This window comes from Stomoxys calcitrans, chromosome 2 (genome assembly GCF_963082655.1).
Source record: "Stomoxys calcitrans chromosome 2, idStoCalc2.1, whole genome shotgun sequence".
Taxonomy (NCBI): Eukaryota; Metazoa; Arthropoda; class Insecta; order Diptera; family Muscidae; genus Stomoxys; species Stomoxys calcitrans.
The window spans coordinates 187,767,993-187,790,993 of record NC_081553.1 but is presented as its reverse complement, the minus strand read 5'-3'; the positions used below and the strand labels follow the sequence as shown (position 1 = coordinate 187,790,993).

At 38.9% G+C, this 23,001-nt stretch overlaps 1 protein-coding gene across 8 annotated transcripts in view; it reads right to left on the bottom strand.

The window, feature by feature from the left end:
- LOC106086729 (low-density lipoprotein receptor) overlaps positions 1-23,001 on the bottom strand; it is a 922,896-nt gene that overhangs the window by 468,264 nt on the left and 431,631 nt on the right. Inside the window, exons 1-2 of one of the 8 annotated variants that reach the window (XM_059363914.1) lie at positions 19,999-20,335; positions 3,226-4,575 (exon numbers count right to left, since the gene is read on the bottom strand). The exons of 6 other annotated variants lie outside the window; for them this stretch is intronic. In XM_059363914.1, the coding sequence (XP_059219897.1) occupies positions 3,226-3,451 (226 nt within the window). In that variant the 5' untranslated portion in view covers positions 3,452-4,575; positions 19,999-20,335. Of the gene's footprint in view, positions 1-3,225; positions 4,576-19,998; positions 20,336-23,001 lie in introns of those variants that run through there. One more of the 8 variants, XM_059363915.1, reaches the window with a different exon arrangement.

Genomic DNA, 23,001 nt, shown 5'->3' with positions numbered 1-23,001 from the left:
AACCGATCTCGGATCTTGACTCGCAGAGGCCCTAGAGGCCGCAATTCTTATTCGATTTGGCTCAAATTTTGCATAAGTTGTTTTAGTTTGACTTCCAATAACAGTGCTAAGAATGTTCGAAAACGGTTTGTAAGCTGATATAGCTGCCATATGAAGCGATCTCGTATCTTGGTCTCTTTTGCCTATAGAGGGCGCAATGCTTATCCAATTTTGCTGAAATTTTGCATGTGGTCTTTTGATATGACTTTCAAAAGCTGTGCCAGAATGGTCTCAATTGGTTCATAACCTGACTTAGATGCCATATAAATAGGTCTCAGATCTTGACTTGACACAGCCTCTAGAGGCCGCAATTCTTATCCAATTTGGCTGAAATTTTGCATGAGGTGTTTCATTTTGATTTCCAATAACAGTGCTAAGAATGGTTCAAAACGGTTTGTAAGCCGATATAACTGCCATATAAATCAATCTCGGATCTTGATTTCTTTAGTCTCTAGAGGGCGCAATTCATATACGATTTGGAATTGCGGTTTATATGGAAGCTATATCAGGTTATGTACCGATTTGCGTCATATTAAGCACAGTTGTTGAAAGTCATAACAAAGCACCTCATGTAAAATTTCAGATAAATCGGATAAGAATTGCGCCCTCTAGCGGCTCAAGAAGTCAAGACCCCAGAGCGGTTTATGTGGTAGCTATACCAGGTTATGAACAGATTTGCGCCATACTTTGTACATTTGTTGGAAGTGATACCGCAACAACACGTGAAAATTTTCAGTCGAATTGGACTATAATTGCACCCTCTAGAAGCTCAAGAAGTCAAGACCCAAGATCGGTTTATATGGCAGCTATATCAGGTTATGTACCGATTTGAACCATCCTCCGTACAGTTGTTAGAAGTCATAACAGAACACCTCATGCAAAATTTAAGTCAAATAGGAGGAGAATAGCGCCCTCTAGCGGCTCAAGAAATTAAGATCCCAGATCGGTTTATATGGCAGCTATATCAGGTTATGTACCGATTTGCGTCATATTAAGCACAGTTGTTGAAAGTCATAACAAAACACAACATGTAAAATTTCATCCAAATCGGGTGAGAATTACGCCCTCTAGCGGCTCAAGAAGTCAAGACCCCAGATCGGTTTATATGGCAGCTATATCAGGTTATCTACCGATTTGCGCCATACTAAACACAGTTTTTAGAAATCATAATAAAACACCTCATGCAAAATTTCAGTCAAATACAACGAGAATTACGCCCTCTAGAGGCTCAAGAAGTCCAGATCCAAGATCGGTTTATATGGCAGCTGTACCTGGTTATAAACCGATTTAACCCATACTTCGTACAGTTGTTGGAAGTGATACAACAACAACACGTGAAAAATTTCAGTCGAATCGGACCAGAATTGCGCCTTCGAATTATGGTTCATATCGGTTCATAACCTGGTATAGCTGCCATATAAACCGATCTGGGATCTTAACATCTTGAGCCGGTAGAGGGCGCAATTCTCACCCGATTTGGCTGAAATTTTACATGAGGTGTTTTGTTATGACTTCTAACAACTATGTTTAGTATGGCGCAAATCCGTACAAAACCTGGTATAGCTGCCATACAAACCGATCTTGGATCTTGACTTCTTGAGCCCTCAGAAGTCAAGATCCAAGATCGGTTTGTATGGCAGCTATACCAGGTTATGTACCGATTTGCGCCATACTAGTTGTTAGAAGTCATAACAAAACACCTCATGTAAAATTTCAGCCAAATCGGGTGAGAATTGCGCCCTTTAGCGGCTCAAGAAGTCAAGATCCCAGATCGGTTTATATGGCAACTATACCAGGTTATGAACCGATATGAACCATAATTCGTACATTGGTGGAAGTGATACCACAACAACATGTGAAAAATTTCAGTCGAATAGGACTAAAATTGCGCCCTCTAGAAACTCAAGAAGTCAAGATCCCAGATCGGTTTATATGATAAATGACATGACGACCATCCTATGGTGGAGGGTATAAAAATACGTTCGCCGCCCCTAGTGCGCTGTGTACGATCCAAGGTACCCTTAGAGCTACCCCCAAAAATGTGGCAGGATCTTTTATGCTTTGGTGTGCTATGTGTTTTATGTCATAACGAAGTGCTAGACCTTTGCATAAAATTGAAGGTGTTATGGATCACTTTCAGCAAATGACACAATGTGGCCGTATATCAATGAAGATATGCCGGCTACATAAATATTTCAGCAGGATAATGGTTCAAAGCATACCTCCCGCCATGTAAAGCAATGATTTGTGGACAATTCGGAAAGAGTGGTGGATTGGCTATCATGTAGTCCTGATCTAAATGCCATCGAGAACTTGTGGGCTGTCATAAAGACCAAAGATGGCGTTAAGACTGCTGTCCCCAGTTAGGTGCGCGGTGCCGTATAACAGGTTACAGACCGATTTGGACCCTATTTGGCATAGTTCATGTTGGCACGACCTATATTAGGAAGAATTAGCTGTACAAAACTTCAGGCAGCTAGCTGTACACGTTCGACCGCTATTATGATTTCGACAGACGGACGGACGGTCGGAGGGACGTTCGGACGGACATGGCTATATCGCCCCAGAATGTCAAGACAAACCTATACACTTTATGGGGTCACAGATCAATATTTCGAGGTGTTACAAACAGAATGACGAAATTAGTATACCCTCACTCTATGGTGGAGGGTATAATATTGGGTTGCCCAAAAAGTAATTGCGGATTTTTTACAAGAAAGTAAATGCATTTTTAATAAAAATTAGAATGAACTTTAATCAAATATACTTTTTTTACACGTTTTTTTCTAAAAGAAGCTAAAAGCAACAGCTGATAACTGACAGAAGAAAGAATGCAATTACAGAGTCACAAGCTGTGAACAAATTTGTCAAAGCCGACTATATGAAAAATCCGCAATTACTTTTTGGGCAACCCAATAATTTAATAAATTTTACATTTTTGTATTTCCTTATTTTGACTACACGGTTGTTCTAAGGTTAAATCTTTAAGTCTTCGCAACAAAAACCCACACTTTTTTGTATGTTTCTCTTTCGAGATTGTTAAATTTTCCTCATTATTAAATTTTTCTCCCTTGCACTTTTTTTCCAGTTTAAAATTAACAAAAATTCTCCCCAAAATGATTCTCTCATTTGACCTCCCCCCGCCCCCGTTGTTTGCTCATTTTCTTATTTTGGTCCACAGCTTACCTGGTGCCAATCTGGAAATGATGGTCCTGGCGGTAGTGGTGCTGGTGGTGGTGGCGGTGGTGAAGAGGCCATTGATGGCACTAATGCTGCTACTGCTGCTGCTGCTGCTGGCTGTGGTAGGTGCCGGTGGCAATGCATGCACATACATCATCGATTTAAGCCGTGTTGTATGCAACAGACCATTTATCACCAACAGACAGTAGAGAAAATAACGTATTAATCCCATGTTGAGAACACTTGCCACACCAGGGCAATATGCAGTGCAAATGCAAGTGAAGTGTGCGTGTAGGGAAGCAAGCCTTCGGATCTGGTGTGGTCAATAAACACACGCTCACTTGCTGATGTATACTGGTGTGCTATGCGTTGTGTCCTTTGGCAAAGTTGCAGTGCAAAGTGATGTTGGCGCTATGTTACCGATATGTTGTTTAAAACAGCAAAAATATGTTGATGTCTGTGGGTGGGGGTGAGATTAAAGTTATCGTTGTCGTTGTCGAGCTATTGATAGTCGATTGTTTATCCCGAAAGGTTTTTTGAAATGGTTTTTGTTACACTTTTTTTTTGGTCAGACAAATCGAATCGTTGCAGCAGCCAATCGCTGATTCATATAAATTGCGAAAAAATTATTTCAACGCAAAATATGCTGGCTCACAGTGTTAAGCAGCAGGATTATTATTGCAGGCTTTTAAAGGGTCTATGTTGAAAAAAAGTTTTATTTATTTGTGGTAAATAAAACTGTATTATTGGCTTATTACCATTACGAAGAACTCCAACACTTGTACAAACAAAATATTGTTTTTGTTCTTACATAAAATATTTTTTATTACGGTGGGTGGGTTTTGTAACAGGGCTTTTAATGTCCTGTTTTTTTTTTTTAAATGATTCTCCACTTGTTTTCTTTTCTTTTATTTGTTGGAAGTTATGCTGCAGGATTTCCCATTAAATCCTTGTTCACTTTGATTTACACTGAGATTATTGCAGGCAATTTGAAAACGCCACACTTTTTGTTTGCTGCTCAAAATCCCATTAAAAATTTTTTTCTTCCAAAGGTTCCAAAGCAAAAAACAGGATAACAAATCCCTGGTAAGTTGAATACAGACTTTTTGATGTTGGCACACTGTATTAAGCTGCACTCCTGCTATGGAGTAAGCTTTAATTAACAATATTTGTAATTAATATTTTTTAAAAATCCCGTTATAAGCGTTAGATTTTTTTTCTTATGTTTTTTATTGCAGTAACATTTCACACGATTATGTTTGAAATTTGTGATTGAAAAAGTTATTCACTTTATTTTTTTTTCAAGTTTTTCACACTTTTTACCTCTTAGTGTAGTTTGTGGTCTTTGTGTGGACGCTGTGAATGAAAATTTATGTGATATGCAGAATCTGGTAATACTTTTTATCCTTTTGGAAACTGTAAGCCAATGCTATATTAAAGTTATTGTTACTTTGAGAAAGGGGAATTTATTGAAATTTACCACAAATTTAAGGTAAACCAAGATTTTGGAAGTTTTTTCTGGGGGCTTTGTTCTATTATTTTGCTGTCCTGTTTGCATTTATAGGGGTTTCTGGGAAATTATGCAAATTATAATTGTGTGGCGAATACATAATGGGCAACAGAAAAGCCTCGCAATATACGGATACTATAGGACGTTCTAACCCTATTTCCACTATTGGGTTAAAATCAACAAATACAAGTCTTACAATAAGACAAATATAACAAGGGAAAGGATAGTTTAAGTATCCTTTCCCTTGGAAAAGGATATCTTTAGTATTCGTAACCTTTCGAAAATGTAGTTGTAGTTTCTTAATCTTGGCAGAGGGTAGTTTTTAGTACCCAAACCCTTGGCAGAGGGTAGCTTAGGGTAGTTTTATTACCTTTTTTCATTGGAAATGGGTAGCTCTTGTACCCTTTCCCAAGAGAAATGTAGTAAGTACCCTTTCACTTGGGAAAGTGTGATTTTAGTAGGGAATGGTACCCTTTATCAAGGGAAAAGGTAGTTTTAATGCCGTTTTCATTGGGAAAGGGTAATTTTAGTACCCTTTCCTTTGGAAAAAGGTAATTTTAGTACCCTTTCCCATTGGAAAGGGTAATTTTAGTACCCGTTCCCATGGGAAAAGGTAATTTTAGATTTAAGTGTAAGTTAATACCCTTTCCCTTGGAAGAGTGCAATTTGAATACCCTTTCCCTTGGGAAAGAGTAATTTTAGTACCTTTTCACTTTGGATAAGTTAAGTACCCCTTTCCAATGGAAACGGGTAATTTATGTACCCTTTCCCCTAGGAAAGAATAATTTTAGTACCCTTTACCTTGGGAAAGGGTGATTTAGGTACGCTTTCCTTTGGAAAAGGGTTATTTTAGTACCCTTTTCCTTGGGAAATGATAATTTTAGTACCCTTTCCCTGTGGAAATGGTGATTTAAGAACGCTTTCCTTTGGGAAAGGGTAATTTTAGAACCCTTTTTCCATGGGAAAGGTTAACTGTAGTATCCTTTCCCTTTGGAAAGGGTAATTTTAGATATCTTTTTCTTGGGAAAGCTTTTGTATCCTTTCCCATAAGAAAGGGTAATTTTAGTAACCTTTCCCTTGGGAAAGGTAGGATATTTTTTCTCAAGGAAAAAGGTAGTATTAATACCATTTCCCTTGGGAAAAAGTAATTTTAAGGTAGTTTATGTACCCCTTCCCATGGGAATAGGGAATTTTAGTACTCTTTACCTTGGGAAAGTGTAATTTTAGTACCTTTTTCCATGCGAAGGGTTAACTTTAGTACATTTCCCATGGGAAGGGTCATTTTAGTACCCCTTGGGAAAGGGTAATTTAGTACCCTTTCCCTTGAGAGTAGAGTAATTTTAGTACTTTTTCACTTTGGGTACGTTTAGTACCCCTTCCAATGAGAAAAGGTAAAAAGAATCCTTTCCCATTGGAAAGTGTAACTTTAGTAACCTTTCCCTTGAGGAATGATAATTTTAGTACACTTTCCCTTGATAAATGATGATTTTAGTACCCTTTCCTTTGGGAAAAGGTAAGATTAGTAACCTTTCCCTTTGGAAAGGATAATTTTAGTACCCTTTTTCTTACGGAAATGGTACTTTTAGTACCCTCTCGCATAGGAAATAATAGTTTTAGTACTCTTTTCCATTGGAAATGATAATTTTAGTACTTTTTCCCTTGGGAAATGATCATTTTAGTACCCTTACCCTTGAGAGCAGAGTAATTTTAGTACTTTTTCACTTTGGATACGTTTAGTACCCCTTCCAATGAGATAGGGTAATTTCAGTACCCTTTCCTTTAAGAAAGGGTAATTCTAGTACCCTCTACGTTGGGAAAGGTTAATTTTAGTACCCTTTCCCTTGAGAAATGATAATTGTAGTATCCTTTCTCTATGGAAAGATATCTTTAGTACCCTTTCCCTTGAGAAATGATCATTTTAGTACACTTTCCCTTGATAAATGATGATTTTAGTACCCTTTCCCTTAGGAAAGGGTGATTTAAGTACCCTTTCCTTTGGGAAAAGGTAAGTTTAGTACCCTTTTCCTTACGGAAATGGTAGTTTTATTACCCTTTCGCATGGGAAATGATAGTTTTAGTAACTTTTCCCATTGGAAATGATAATTGTAGTACTTTTTCCTCTTGGGAAATGATAATTTTAGTACCCTTCCCTTGGGAAAAAGTGATTTACGTACCTTATTATTGGGAAAGGCTAATTTTAGTACCTTAACCTTGGAAAAGGGCAATTTTAGAACCCATTTCCTTGAGAAAGGGTAGTTTTAGTACTATTTTACATGGGAAAGGGTAAATTTAGTACATTTTCCCATAGGAAGGGGTAATTTTAGTAACCCTTGGGAAAGGGTAATTCAGTACCCTTTCCCTCGGGAGAGTGTAACTTTAGTACCCTTTCCCTTGAGAGCATAGTAATTTTAGTACTTTTTCACTTTGGATACGTTTAGTACCCCTTCCAATGAGAAAGGGTAATTTTAGTACCCTTTCCTTAAAGAAAGGGTAATTCTAGTACCCTTTCCGTTGGAAAAGGGTAATTTTAGTACCCTTTCCCTTGAGAAAATATAATTTTAGTATCCTTTCCCTTGGGAAAGGGTGATTTAAGTACCATTTCCTTTGGGAAAGGGTAATTTTAGTACCCTTTTCCTTGGGAAAGGGTAAGTTTAGTATCCTTTCCCTTTGGAAAGGGTATTATTAGTACCCTTTTCCTTTAGAAAATGGTAATTTTATTACCCTTTCGCATGGGAAATGATAGTTTTAGTAACCTTTCCCATTGGAAATTATAATTGTAGTACTTTTTCCCTTGGGAAATGATAATTTTAGTACCCTTTCCCTTGGGAAAAAGTGATTTTAGTACCTTTTTATTGGGAAAGGCTAATTTTAGTACCTTAACCTTGAAAATGGGTAATTTTAGAACCCATTCCCACAAGAAAGGGTAGTTTTAGTACCATTTTACATGGGAAAGGGTAATTTTAGTACCTTTACCATGGGAAGGGGTAACTTAAGCACATTTTTAGTATCCTTTCCCTTCGGAAAGGATATTATTATAACCCTTTTCCTTTGGGAAATGGTAGTTTTAGTACCCTTTCGCATGGGAATACGAACGCTGTCCCCACGAAATGGAAACAGGTGATCATGGTCACAATCCCAAAGAAGGGTGACCTGGAACTGGAGGGGGATTACATTGCTAAATGCAATAAATAAAGTGATGGCAAGTCCTCTTCTGCAGCGTATTTTGCCTGCACTTGATAGCATTTTGAGGAAGGAACAGTCAGGTTTTTGGCCAGGACCTTCTTGTGCCGACCACATTAACTCCCCGAGCTTAATAATTGAACATTCTGCAGAACCTTATATGCACCTATACCCCTTATTCATCGACTTCGAGCGTACTTTTGATATAGTTTCTCGAGGTTAATTGTGGAGCACGCTATTGAAAAAGGATATCCTTGAAAAAATCGTGACGCTAATTAGGGAGCTGTATAGGAATGTTGAAGTTTCAGTCCGTTTCAATGGAAAAGAGAGCCGAGCTTTCGGGATCGATAAAGGACTAAAGCAGGGTTGCATCCTGTCACCGACGCTTCTTTTAATTTTATTAGACTCGGTATTAGACCCAACATATGCATACGCTAGGGTGGGTTATTAACGACTTCCTCGATGTCTCATCGACTACGCGGATGATATATGCCACTTTACGTATCACTTGGAGCTTATAAAAGCGGAACTGGAACGATTGAATGCAAATGCTGCCAAAGTAGGCCTGAGAATAAACATAATTAAGACCAAATTGTTGAGGATAAGACCAACAAATCTCACACCGCTCACTATAAACGACCATGTCATTGAAGACATTGAGAACTTCTCCTATCCTGGCAGCAAAATAGCAAAGGATGGAGAATAAGAGGCAGACTTCCGTATCAAAAAGGGCTAGAAGCGCTTTTCTAAAACTCAACGAAGTTTGGAGATGCAGTGACATCTCCCATAAAACAAAAGACAGAATCTTCAACAGTAGTTGTGAAATCTATTTTATTATATGGTTGTACCTCTTGGAGCTTGACATAAGCGACTACCCGTAAAGTCCAAGTTTAAATAAATCGCTGCCTACGACAAATACTTCGAATTTTCTGGCCAAACAAACACTTCCCCTATCGATGTAGAAATCCGGAAGAGAAAATGGACTTGGTTGGGTCATATCCTAAGCCAACCGCGCGATGATATAGCGAGAAATATCGTAGACTGGAGCCCGCAGCGAGGGAGGGGTCTCACGACAACAACAAGGCAGTAGGTGTCGATTTGTTACCAGCTTTTCAAGGGAATACACCCAGCAACTGATGACGGGGAAATCTTAGAAAAATCCCAGGTAACGACCCAAACTATTTAAGGCCAAGGTGACACACTGACAAAGAGTATGCAATAGCTCCTATGCGCAGCTAAACGATTGTAGAACAGGAAGAAAGCAGGATCTCCTCAGCGTAATTATGTAACCTGATGCCAACATAGCATTAACCTCGCTGAAACACAACAACGCAGAGGTAACGGTTGCATTATCAGCTTAACTAAAAAATATGTATCAGCCCGTCTGCACAATCTGGCTAGAAGTATGATTCTTCGGCCGGACCGAATCATGGGAACCCACCACCGAAAATTCTGATAAAATATGGGAGCTATATCAGATTATAGACCGATTTGCACCGTACTTGGCAAAGTTGTTGGAAGTCGTAACATAACACTATGTGCAAAATTTCAGTCACAAAAATTTGCGGCTTCCAGGGGCTCAAGAAGTCACATTGGGAGATTGGTTTATATGGGAGCTATATCAGGTTATAGACCGATGTAGACCGTACTTTACATAGTTGTTGGAAGTCATAGCAGAACACTGCATGACAAATCGGACAAAAATGGCGGCTTTTAAGGGCTCAAGAAGTCAAATCGGGAGATCGGTTTATATGGGAGCTATATCATGTTATAAACCGATTTGAGTTTAATTCAGCACAGTTCTTAGAAGTCATTAAGGAACACTATTTGAAAAATTTCAGCCAAATCGGACAAAAAATGCGGACAGAAATTGCCGGTTTCAGGGGCTCAAGAAGTCAAATCGGTAGATTGGTTTATATGGGAGCTATATCAGGTTATAGACCGATTTGGACTATACCTGGCGCAGTTGTTGGAAGTCATTATAGAACACTATTTGCAAAATTTCAGAAAAGTGGGACAGAAATTGCAGCTTTCAGGGGCTCAAAAAATCAAATCAGGAGATCGGTTTATATGGGAGCTATATCCAAATCGGAACAAATTTGACCCGTTTGCAATCCCCAACGACCTATATCAATACTTGATATCTGTGCAAAATTTCAAGCGGCTAGCTTAATGCGTTCGACCGCTATCGTGATTTCGACAGACGGACGGACGGACATGGCTAGATCGAGTCAGAATGTCGAGGCGATCAAGAATATACAGGGTGGCTGATGAAAGCCGCTACCAAAAAAAAATGTAATAACTTTTTTTCTATTTAATAATAATAATTTAATAATTAATTTAATTAATTAATTAATTAATTTAATTAATAATAATTTAATAATTAATTTAATAATTTAATTTAACATGAATAAAAGAAAAATGTATTCCATACACCGAAAAAAAAATGTAGCAATATTCATCATTGTAGCAATATTCATCAGCCACCCTGTATATAATCTATGGGTCTGAGATTAAAATTTCGAGGCATGACTAGATTATGCCTACCCCCATCCAATGGTGGTGGGCATAAAAATAATATGCTTAATATATAGAAATAATATTTACCCTCACTGACGGTATTCGATTGTGGCGACGTATCTTCGTCGTAGCTCACAAAAATGTTTATCGCAATGTAAACGAGCAGTAGGTATCCAGCTGAAACATTTAATACCAAAGGCGATAAGGTGATAATGGTATGCATCAGCTTATCCGAAAGCTTGGCAGCAACTCGGATGAAAATCAACAAGGCAGCAGGTGCCGAAGGGCTACCACCTAAAACCATATCAGAAGGGGAATCTAAGATCAGTGCGGCACAAAACTGGATGAAAAACAGCAAGGCAGCAGGAGCAGATGGTTAAGCAGGTGAGCTATAGAGCTTACTCATGAATCGGCCAGCACTTATTGAGATGTGAGAAGTTAACCCCTGTGCGTTAATGGAATGCTCATGGACAAATTTGCTTTACTTCAATAAAATTTACCCTAAATCCCATCGTTTCCTTCCGCATTGCCTGAGTGTGTTCTGTTGGTAAATTTTGCCCACTTTACTAACTGTGCAACTTGAACAACAATACAAATTAACGCCTAAACCAAAAAAACCTAAAAACAGATGATTAAACTTAATTGAAAAGTATAAAAACAGAGAGAGGGAGAGAACAAATTACCAGCACTATCCCAGCAGCGGTTACTGGCTGAAAATTGACCAAATGTTATTGCAAGCGAGTGTCAGACAAATTGGTAAACCAAAACAAAGGCCTAACTCTGAATGAATTAACTTTGCAAAAAAGATGGAAAAACTTCATTGAATTTATAAAAAGGTCAAAAACATTATTTAAAAAGGATTTGGGGAATAATTAAAGGTGAAATGGCAGATTTTACGAAGAAAAAAAAAACATTGCTTGAAAAATTATTTCCAAGAAAGCTTGAAATATGAGAATCAGAGAAGATTTTGGGCAATAAAGAAAACATTTTAAATACTGTCATTTCATAGAACAACGGAAAGATTGCTAGGTATTTCTAGGTGGGTTCAATTTTCTCCTAGCTGAGGTATGTATGCGTAAATCCACTAGAGCGTAAGTCAACACAACAAGTTGATATACCTGGGTTCAAATCCTAGAGACAACATTAAAAACAGTGGTTTTCTCACTATGATCTATAGCGGTTGCTGGATAACCAAATCAGGGTCACGATTTGGTACTCACCACCAGGGTGTAGGGATATAACAGGATGCTTGCAATATTGGGAAAAACCCATAACAGTGCAAAGGCCATGTGCTTTGAGCACAACAAGTAAGCATGGCTCCAATCTTTGAAATAAAATAGCTGTGATCAGACTAAAATGCTGTGGCTGGGCACCCCTTGGTCTATGAACAAAGTGCTTCTGAGCATTTTAATAGAAATCATCATAGTATGTAAGTTAATTGCAGATTTCTCCCGCATCTTTGAATATGAGAAAAGATTCCCGTTCGCGCCAAAACCCAAACGACAATGCGAGTTTTGTTGGAATGGAAGAATAAGTCATTCTTAGATAATATGAAGCCGCCTTAACACTCAGTTATAGAGTTATAGCAAGTAACTGTTCCGATTAGAAAAATTCAAATCAAATTTGATTCCTATAGCCATGTCAACGAGAAAGGCATGTCTCATTGGGTCTTATCAATGCGGCTATAGACCTAGTAAATCCACCATAGGCCAGATATTCACATTGCACCAAATCTTAGAAATAAACAGTGAAGGACAGATCAAGACATTCCATATCTTTGTCGATTACAAGGCAACTTTTGACAGATCTATACATTCAAATTTATTTCAAGCTTTGTCTGGATTGGTATAACCACATATCTGATAAGACTCTGCGAGTTCCCAAGTAAGAACCAATTGAGTTTTCAGACGGGCAGACAGTTTATCGTGTGATCTCTTAAATATCCTGCTGCAGTTGACTGTACGGAACTCAGATGTGAAAAGCTAAGGCAACTATTTACAAGATACCACAAGCTCGTCTCGTCTTTATTAACGACATGGATATTAAATCGTAGGTTAGAAACCAAAAGCAGTACGCGTATCTGCAGTCTTTGGCAGTAAATGAAGATAAAACCAGTCAGGAAGGACAAAAGTCGCGCGGTGCCGACTGTATAATACCCTACACCTACCCTTTAAATACAATGTGAGACGTATATATCCAATTCTGAAGCAATTTTGATGGACCTCGGCGAGCAAATATGTTCAAACTGTAAAAACTACGGTTGACAAATGACAACATCATGGCAAATTACCCAAAATCTGACGAACGTATATATGGGAGCTATATCTAATACTAAACCGATTCCGAGCAAACTTCTCAGATAATGTGGTAGCCGTCGAGGAAAGCGTTGTGCAAAATTTTGGCAAGATTGTTCAATAAATGCGCTTGCAGTGGCTCTTAAAGTGAAAATCGGGCGATATACATATATGACAGCTATATCTAAATCTGGGCCGATTTCTATGAAATTCACCAGTAATATTGAGAGTCATAAGAAAATCCGTCCTGCCGAATTTCGAGAAAATCGGTTAACAAAAGACAATTTTATTGCAATATTACTGGAAATCGGATGAACATATATATATATATATATATATATATATATATATATATATATATATATATATATATATATATATATATATATATATATATATATATATATATATATATATATATATATATATATATATATGGGAGCTATATCTAAATCTGAACCGATTTTGACCAAACTCTATGTGTATTGTGGTAGCCATCGAGGAAAGCGTTGTGCAATATTTTGGCAGGATTGGTCAATAAATGCGCTTGCAATGGCTCTAGGAGCGAAAATCGGTCAATATATACATATCTAAATCTGAACCGATTTCAAGCAAACTTCTCAGATACTGTGGCAGTCGTAGAGGAAAGCGTTTTGCAAAATTTTGGCATGATGGGTCAATAAATGCGCTTGCTGTGACCCTAGAAGTTAAAATCGGGCGATAGCTATATCTGAGAGCTATATGTAGATCTGAACCGATTTCCATGAAATTCACCAGTAAGTAGTCGACAGTCTTGAAAAAAAAATCCTTTCTGTCAAATTTCGAGGGAATCGGTTAACAAATTACCATTTTATTGCATTATTACTGAAAATCGGACGAACATATATATGGGAGCTATATCCAGATCTGAACCGATTCTTTCCAAATTCAATAGGCTTCGTCGCTAGGCCGAAAAACATGCCTGTACCATATTTGAAGGCGATCGGATGAAAATTGCGATCTGTAGTTTGTACACAAATTAACATGGACAGACGGACAGACAGACGGACGGTCAGACGGACGGACAGACAGACGGACAGACAGACGGACGGACGGACAGACAGACGGACATAGCTAAATGGAATCAGAAAGTGTTTCTGAGTCGATCGGTATACTTATCAATGGGTCTATCTCTCTTCCTTTTGGGTGTTACAAACTAATTCACTAAGTTATAATACCCTGTACCACAGTAGTGGTGTAGGGTATAACAAGTATAAACGTGTTAAGTTCGATGGTGCTGAACTTTGGATACCGACCACCAAGCATATAATAATCATCCTATTTGATTATAACTCCACTACTTTCTCCACTACACAGTTATATCCAAATAGAGGCTGATCTCGACCATATTTCATTCACGCCTCCGAGAATTCAGATACAAGTAAGGGATTAATAACCAAAATTGGAAGATCGATCTCGACCACACTCGAGACTGATGTCTGAGGTCCTGATGCAACTTACTGCATCAAATTTCAGCGAAATCGGATAAAAAATGCGCCAGATTTAGGCCTAAGACCCAAATCCAAGTATGTTCCAATCTGGACTATTTTTGATTTAGATATCCACGAGGCCAATAAAACTCCCTATACCAAAGTTCAGCGGAATCGGTTAATTAATACACTAATACATCGTCTATGCCCCAGCTACATGTAAATATGGTTCGATATGGACCATATTTTGGTGGTATCGATGAGCCTAATAACGGTTATTTTTCCGATTTTCAGCGAATTCGGATAAGAGATGTCATGGGCTTAGAACACCAAACAAGTAAAAGCGTGCTAAATTCGGCCGGGCCGAATCTTATATACCCTCCACCATGGATCGCATTTGTCGAATTATTTTCCCGGCATCTCTTCTTAGGCAAAATGACTGCTATATCAGGTTATGGACTTGGCACAGTTATTGGATATCATAATAAAACACGTTGTGCAAAATTTCATTCCAATCGGATAAGAATTGCGCACTCTAGAGGCTCCAGAAGTCAAGACCCAAGATCGGTTTATATGGCAGCTATATCAAAACATGGACCGATATGGCCCATTTACAATACCAACCGACCTACACTAATAAGAAGTATTTGTGCAAAATTTCAACTGGCTAGCTTTACTCCTTCGGAAGTTACCGTGCTTTCGACGGACGGACGGACAGATGGGCGGACATGGCTAGATCGACATAAAATGTGTCGACGATCAAGAATATATATACATTATGGGGTCTCAGACGAATATTTCGAATAGTTACAAACAGAATGACGAAATTAGTATACCCCCCATCCTATGGTGAGGGGTATAAAAAGTATACCGATCTTCATGGCATCTATACGTAAAATTGGTCTAATATATTTTCATATTCAGATTGGATGTCGGGGCCCTATGCACAGCTCACTGTTTCAAATTTCAGCGAATGCGGACAAAAAGTGCAGCTTTTAAGGGCCTAAGAACTTAAATCGCCAGATCGGTTGATATGGCAGCTATAACCAAATATAGACCGATTTGGCTCCTTCAAAAGCCACCGGAGGCCATCGTAGCGCAGAGGTTATCATGTCCGCCTATGACGCTGAACGCCTAGGTTCGAATCCTGGCGAGACCATCAGAACAAAATTTTCACCGGTGGTTTTCCCTCCTTATGCTGGCAACATTTGTGAGGTACTATGCCATGTAAAACTTCTCTCCAAAGAGGTGTCGCACTGTGGCACGCCGTTCGGACTTGGCTATAAAAAGGAGGCCCCTTATCATTGAGCTTAAATCGGACTGCACTCATTGATATGTGAGAACTTTGCCCCTGTTCCTGAGTGGAATGTTCATGGGCAAAATTTGCAAATTTGCTCCTTCAAAAGCTTCACCTGCGTATAGAAAAAATACGTCTCTTTGCAAAATTTCAACTTAAAGTCTCAATTTTTAAGGTGCGTAGCGTCACTACTACTGACTACCGCGACTTTAGGCTGGTTGTCAATAAGCACTTCACATGCAATTTATAGGGTTGAAATTTAAGCTCTCGATGGAGATTTCTTAGAACAGTGGCGTCAGAATTTCTCATAGCAGCTGCGTGTTTGGGAACCGAACCCCGAAGTGAACATACAACTGACTGGCTTATTTTTTCGATATTTTCCGGAGTTTTGATGGTGCGTTGAAGTACGTTTCGGGGTTTGGCGATTCTTCCACACTCTCGAAATGAGTTAACCCACTACTAACTAACCCACTGAGTTAAAAAAACTACGGATTTTGTGAGTAACACGGAATTCCTAACTTGAAATTTTCTTTTACGAGGTTAGTTTTTAGAGCGCACAATAAGCCGATTACTGGTTAAGGTGTATGTCCATAGTGACATGGGGCGGATTAATATCTGCACCCTATTTTCAAACCTACCTAACCCACGACAAAATCGAATTACGGCCTGGGCCGGGTCTTTAAGGAGTTATCTCACAGCGATCGCCGAAGGCACATTGCGTAGCAACAAGTGAGCGACCATAAGAAAAGAAGCTCTCGGGCCTTCCTAGACCAGAGAATGAAGGCAACTGACTGGAGAGAGAAACAAACTTGGGGACACAAACCCCCACCAAATCATTTCATGTCAATTTTGTGTCGATTTACGTTAATGCCCGTATTGGGAGTTTCTTGAGGATGAAGCGGCCCCCAAAAAACCCTTGCACCTAATTTTGTATATGAGAGTTCAAATTCTCTTTCAAATACTTGTCATTGCAAATGCAAATTTGCCCATTAAGGAGCGGAGGCAAACTTCTCACATATCAATAAGTGCCGTCCGATTCAAGTTTAAGCTCAACGATAAGGGATCTCCTTTTAAACCTCCTCCGAATTCAAACGGCGTGTCGCACTCCAAATGGCGCCACCATTAGGAAGGATGAAAATTTATTTGATATTCTCGCCAGGATTCGAGCACAGGCGTTCCGCGTCATAGGCGGACATGCTAAACTCTGCGTTATGGTGGTCTCCGAAATACCTTTCATTCGAATTCCATTATGTGGAATAGGTAAATATGTCCGTTTGGGGGTTTTTGTAAGATATGGTGGTCCCCAGACACCTGAGGTTAAAAATGTCGATCAGGTTTGTACTCTTCTTTCAAACTCGGGCTGCTCTCATTGATATGAGAGAAGTATCCCCTGTTGCTTAATGGAATGTTAATGGGAAATTTAGTGGGGGGATAGGCCCCCCCACACTTGGGGTCCAATTTTTATATCAAGATCTCACTCTACTTGTAAATATCTTTCATTTGATATCCATATTGTAATAATCGGTAAACAAGGCCGCTTGAGTGGGGTTTCTGGTGGGGCTTCCCCCCGTTATTTGTTTTTGGGTCACCAAAGGGGGCATAGAAAATTTCGCTTAAATCGACAGGCCTATTTACGTGATCTGGCGTTTTTGAAAAAATGGGAAATGAGAGGGGTCCGCCCCTCTACGGATACTTTACCATTTGTGAACATTTCACGAAAATCGGTTCAGCCGTTTTTGAGCCCATTGTCTTTAGGGTTTTCAGTCAATAGTCTTGGATTGAAATTTGTACACCAAGCCTGTACTCTTATTTTAAATACCTTTCATTTGATACCCATATTGTCCCAATTGGGTAAAATGTCCGTTCGGCTGGGTTTTGGGATGGGGCGTCCCCCCAGGTTATTTGACCGCAAAAAAATTTATACCGATTTCGTGTTTTTAGGTACCATTAGGTGGCATACAAAATTTCGCTTAAAGCTGTGCACCTATCCCCGCGATATGGCGTTTTTGAAAATTGGGAAAGGGGGAGGGTCCGCCCCCCTTCGGATATCAGAAAATGTATTGGGTTGCCCAAAAAGTAATTGCGGATTTTTAATATAGTCGGCGTTGACAAATTTTTTGACAGCTTGTGACTCTGTTATTGCATTCTTTCTTCTGTCAGTTATCAGCTGTTACTTTTAGCTTGCTTTAGAAAAAAAGTGTAAAAAAGGTATATTTGATAAAAGTTCATTCTAAGTTTTATTAAAAATGCATTTACCCTCTTTTAAAAAATCCGCAATTACTTTTTGGGCAACCCAATAGTATCCTTTTTTTACCGAGAACTCAAACTCTACCATCTTTGAACATTTTTGAGCGTATAGAGAACAGACAAACAAACAAACAAAGCGCAACAAATTATAGAAAGATTATTACACACAGACATACACGTAAAAGAAATTATGGAAAATACTGCCGTATATGTCGAGTCTATAAAATGATAAATCTCCTATAAAAATTGCTATACCATTTCCCTGTCATTGTGCACGCAGTGCAGTGTTACCACTTTCAACCGTGCCAAGTGTGGTCCAGATCGGTATATAACCTGATATAGTTCCCATATAAACCAATTTTCCGATTTAACATCTTGAGCCGCTGGAAGCCGCAAGTGTTGTCGTAATTGGCTGACTTTCAACATTCATGGTAAGTAATACCCAATTCGGTCTATAACCTGATATAGTTCCCATATAAACCAATCTAAAGATTAGTCTGCTACAGCTCATTTGTAAATTTTTGGCAGAATTTATGGTGCTAGGTTGCCAAGATTCGGCCCGGTTGAACTAAAGACGTTTTTGCTTGTTATTATTAGTTTTATTACATAAAAATGGCTTAACAACCATTCATTCATCATAATCTGATCTATAATTCCACATTCATCATCTACAACCTCCAGCTTCTGTTGTCTAACAAAATAAAAACAAACGAACAACTCAACAAACAACAACAAGAGTAGCCTTAATAAAAGTCAATAAATGTCAAAAAAGAAAAAAAAAATAAATGATGAAGATGAAAAAGAAAAGGATTGAAGATGGCCTTAAATTGAAGAGGTTCCTCATATTTCAATTGACAAGCAAGGCAGACAACAAAAACAAACAAAACAGAAGACAAAAACACTCCTACACAAAATTCCTGCTACCACATTCCATTCAATAACACCTTCTTACATGGGTTTTTGTTTAATCCTTTGGTAAGACAATGTTTCATTGAATATTTCCACCTATAAAAATACCGTTTCTTTCCTAATCCTTAGTGCTTACAAAAAAAAAAAACCAAAAAAAAAGGTTCACACAGGTTCAATAATAATCAGAAGCTGTCTTTGTATTGGTATGAATGGTTGTTTTAAGCAAAAGCGTAATTTTGTTCTCTCCCTTGCTCTTGGTTGTCTCCCTCCACCATTCACACCACTCACTATTATTTCTTCTCACTTGATTTGTCTTGGCAAACTCAATGTTTGCTTTGTTGTTCTTGTTGCTGCTGCTGTTGTTGTAGTCAAAAGTCGTTTCCACATCAACAACTACAAAAACAAAATAGCAGCAGCCACAATAGCGGCGCCTTAGTAATCAAAACACTAAACACATTCATGGAAGGGGAGAGATAATGCTTGGAGTGAGGTGGATAAGAAAAAATCCCCCAAGTATGTGGGTGTGAGTGTGAGTGTGAGTATGTTAAACATTGAGTGGGGGATTTTGTATGCAATGTGCTAAGGTGAGTTGAGATGAGAGGTAAGTCCAACTTTGTGTTAACTAACATAAGCATCATGGCCCGTGTGGCGTTTATTTGTAACAATGTGTGTGTGTGTGTGTGGTAAGACTGCTTGTCTGAGTCGGTAATAGAAGTAATAAAGCTTTTTAATGCTCTTTTTGAAACATTGCAAAAACATATCCCCTCAACATTAAATAAGAGAGAGAGTCTTTTTTTTACAAACATAATAAAAAGGCGCCTTTTTTCAAGGGCCACAAACACACTCGCCTGCAAACACACACATATATACTCACACACTTATACACTAGTCCTAGTCTGATTCTTTACTTTGGCAACTAAGAAAAGGAAAACTGTTAAACACACACACACCACACATTTGGCGAAAAATGTTAAAAATGAGAAAATACACAAAACGATGAGAAAAACGAAAATCTTACGCAAAACGCACCGTAACATCATGTAGCCGAGATACGACAGTCTGACTAGGCAAACTCAAAGCAGCAAATAGTCAATAGGCTTAAGGCGATTTAAGCAGCAAAAAAGAACAGAAACACACAAACACACAGAAGAAGAAGAAGAAAATCCCGATGTGGGAAAAGAAAATAACACTTAACAATACCTAAAAAAAATAGGCGTTTGGAAAAATTAAATTCTTAAATATTAACATGGATTAAATAACTTTAATATAGCATAGGGCCTATTGGGCCTATTTCCTTCAAACACTGTTTTTCACTTTTATAATAATACACTTTTTTTTCATTTATTTTATTACAATTTTTTGCTTTTAGATTTTTTCTCTGCTTCTCTCCCATCAGCTGTTTGTTGCGGTCATGTTAATGTGACTTTACCAACATATGAATATTATGTAGCTACAATGGCTAACTTTTAAATGGAACTTTTGTTTTTGCAATAACACTTTTGGTTTTTCGTTTTCTTCAACTTTGTTAAGAGAAATATTTTCCTCCCAAAGGAAGTTTCTTTTTGTTTTGTATGACTTTCTCAAGCTCTGACGCTTTTAATCACACTTGTTAATATTCCTTAATTTATAAGGTCTGCTTTTGTTCGATTTTTTTAAGGGTTTTTAGATCCGTTACAACACAACCGTTGCGCTTAAAAGTTTGCTGTTAACTGAGCCAACATTGTTTTGCATCCCTATTTTTGAAGAAATAATGTCTGCTTGAGAAAGGAAGCAAAATCACAACAGCATCACACAGCAGCATCTTAGATGCCTTTCGTTTTGTTACTCTCTGCCATTCTCCCTCTCTCGCTCTCTCAGAAATCCCGTTATCAGCAAGGCAAATTAAAAACTTTACATAGCATCCCTTGTTGGTGTTATTGGTAACAGTTAATGTTCTACACAGCAAGAGAGAGAGAGAGAGAGAAGGAGAGATTTTGAATTTTTAAACTCTCTCTCTCTCTCTCCAGTTTCTCTTGCAAAGCAAAGCTTTTATTTAGCATTACACCAAATTCGTAAACATAAACATCTTCGTAGTTTTGAATGGCTATGTCATTTAAGGAAATTTGGTGGCATATATGAGCCATTGCAACAGCGTTGCCAGATTTTCTGACAAAGTAGGCATAACAGACAAATTGGATACGATAGATAAGGTAGAAATAGTTCATTAAAAAACAAAAGATAAACATATCGCGAAAAACAAAAATTATGTGGTTGAGCATGTATGAGGTAGAAACATGGCTGAGGTGCTGGGTGAGTAATCCGGACACCAAGAAAATAGCGAATATTCTAAAGAAACGAAGGAATAGAAAAACGGTCAGATCTTCACAGCAATTCGAGTTTGGTATACAGAAAGGTGCAAGGTCCAAATTACCACCTTACGAAAAATGTGATGGATCTGGAAATAGAAAAGTCACATGTCGACCCATAGCTGCCATGATATGAGAAATTAGCTCAGCTGTAGATTTGTGGTTAGTCGAAACCCTGTCAAAGGTTTAATAAGCTTAAGGGCCGTTGCCGAGATCTGGAACTGTACACAGGTGTATCAGACCAAGGTCCACTAGGACGAAAAAAAGAATCGAAAATAAGTAAACAGGCATTAAGTTCGGTCGGACCGAACTTTGGATACCCACCACCTCGGGTATATATGTAAACCACCTTTCATCATAATCCGATGAAAAATGCATTATTTATGCACCCATAGCAGCTAAATCGAAATATGTTCCGATATGAACTAAATTCGGCACGGACATTGAGTGGTCTAATAAAAACACTGTCACTGTTTTGGTATACTATTGGTCTTTTTGGCAGCTATATCAAAATATAGACCGATCTCAACCATATAGGAAATTTAAGCGAAATCGGATAATAAATGCGCCTTTTATGGGGCCAAGACCTTAAATCGAGAGATTGGTCTATATGGCAGCTAATATCCAAGTCTAGACCGATCTGGGCCAACTTTGAGAATGATATCGAGGGGCTTAACACAACTCACTGTTGTAAATCTTAACCAAATCGGACATCGAAATCTTGGGCCTTTTATAGGCCCAAAACCTTCAATCGAGAGATCGGTCTCTGTAGCAGCTATATCCAAATCAGGACCGATCTTGGCCATCTTTAAGAATGATATCGAGGGGCCTAACACAACTCACTGTTCTATATTTTAGCGAAATCGGATATCGGTCATCGGACATCGGAATCTTGGGCTTTTTATGGGCGAAAGACCTTAAATCGAGGGATCGGTCTATATGGCAGCTATATCCAAATCTGGACCGATCTGGACCATCTTCGAGAATGATATCGAGGGGCCTAACACAACTCACTGTTCTATATTTCAGCGAAATCGGTTATCGGACATCGGAATCTTTGGCTTTTTATGGGCGAAGGACCTAAATCGAGAGATCGGTCTATATGGCAGCTATATCGGAATTTGCATCGATCTGGGCCTTGTTCAAGATGGGCCAGACAGGCTGGAACTCTGAACTCCGACATAAGTGGTGTCCATCGTTATCAAGGGAAGCTTAGCTGAAAGCTCCCTGGCGTCTCCTCCTAGCGAACCTCCGTTTTTATCCGGAGTAGCTGCAAATGCGGCCGCGTGGTAGTCAGTGATATTTGAGAGGAGAGCCTGAGTGAGGAGTCGGGTGACACAGGCCCTTAATTAAATACTGAGTGGAGATGACAAGGCGAGTTTATGGCGCCTTCAAATAACCAATGGCCAACATCTGCAACTGATCCCAGTGATTTTTGAGAGGGGAGCCTGAGTGGGGAGTCGGGTGACACAGGCCCTTAATTAAATACTGAGTGGAGATGACAAGGCGAGTTAATGGCGCCTTCAAATAACCAATGGCCAACATCTGCAACTGATCCCGGGTTAGGGGCGGCTGGGGGCGAGCGTCGGATTTTGGAGAAAGCGAATCGCGACGTTGGGGCGTTAGAACAGTAATCCCCCATCCCGAAAAACTATGAGAAACAAAGAAATAGTAAAAACATTGACGACCTACGCAATCGAAAAAAGCATCATAATTTTTGGATCTACAACTGGAATGTCTGCACTCACTATAGAGTAGATGCAGTATACGTGCTGGCGAATGTATTGGAAAAGTACAAGGCAGATATTACCGCCCTACAGGAAGTGTGATGGACTAGGAATGACGTCACAGCAACACAAAACGGTGACGAATTTGACATGAATTTGACTGTGGATTTGTGGTTAGTTAGAGACTGAAACACCTTGTCTTTAGCTTTACTCCGGTCATGAGAGTCTAGCCACAATCCGCATAAAGGCCAAATTCTTCAACATTAGCCCCGACCGAAGACAAG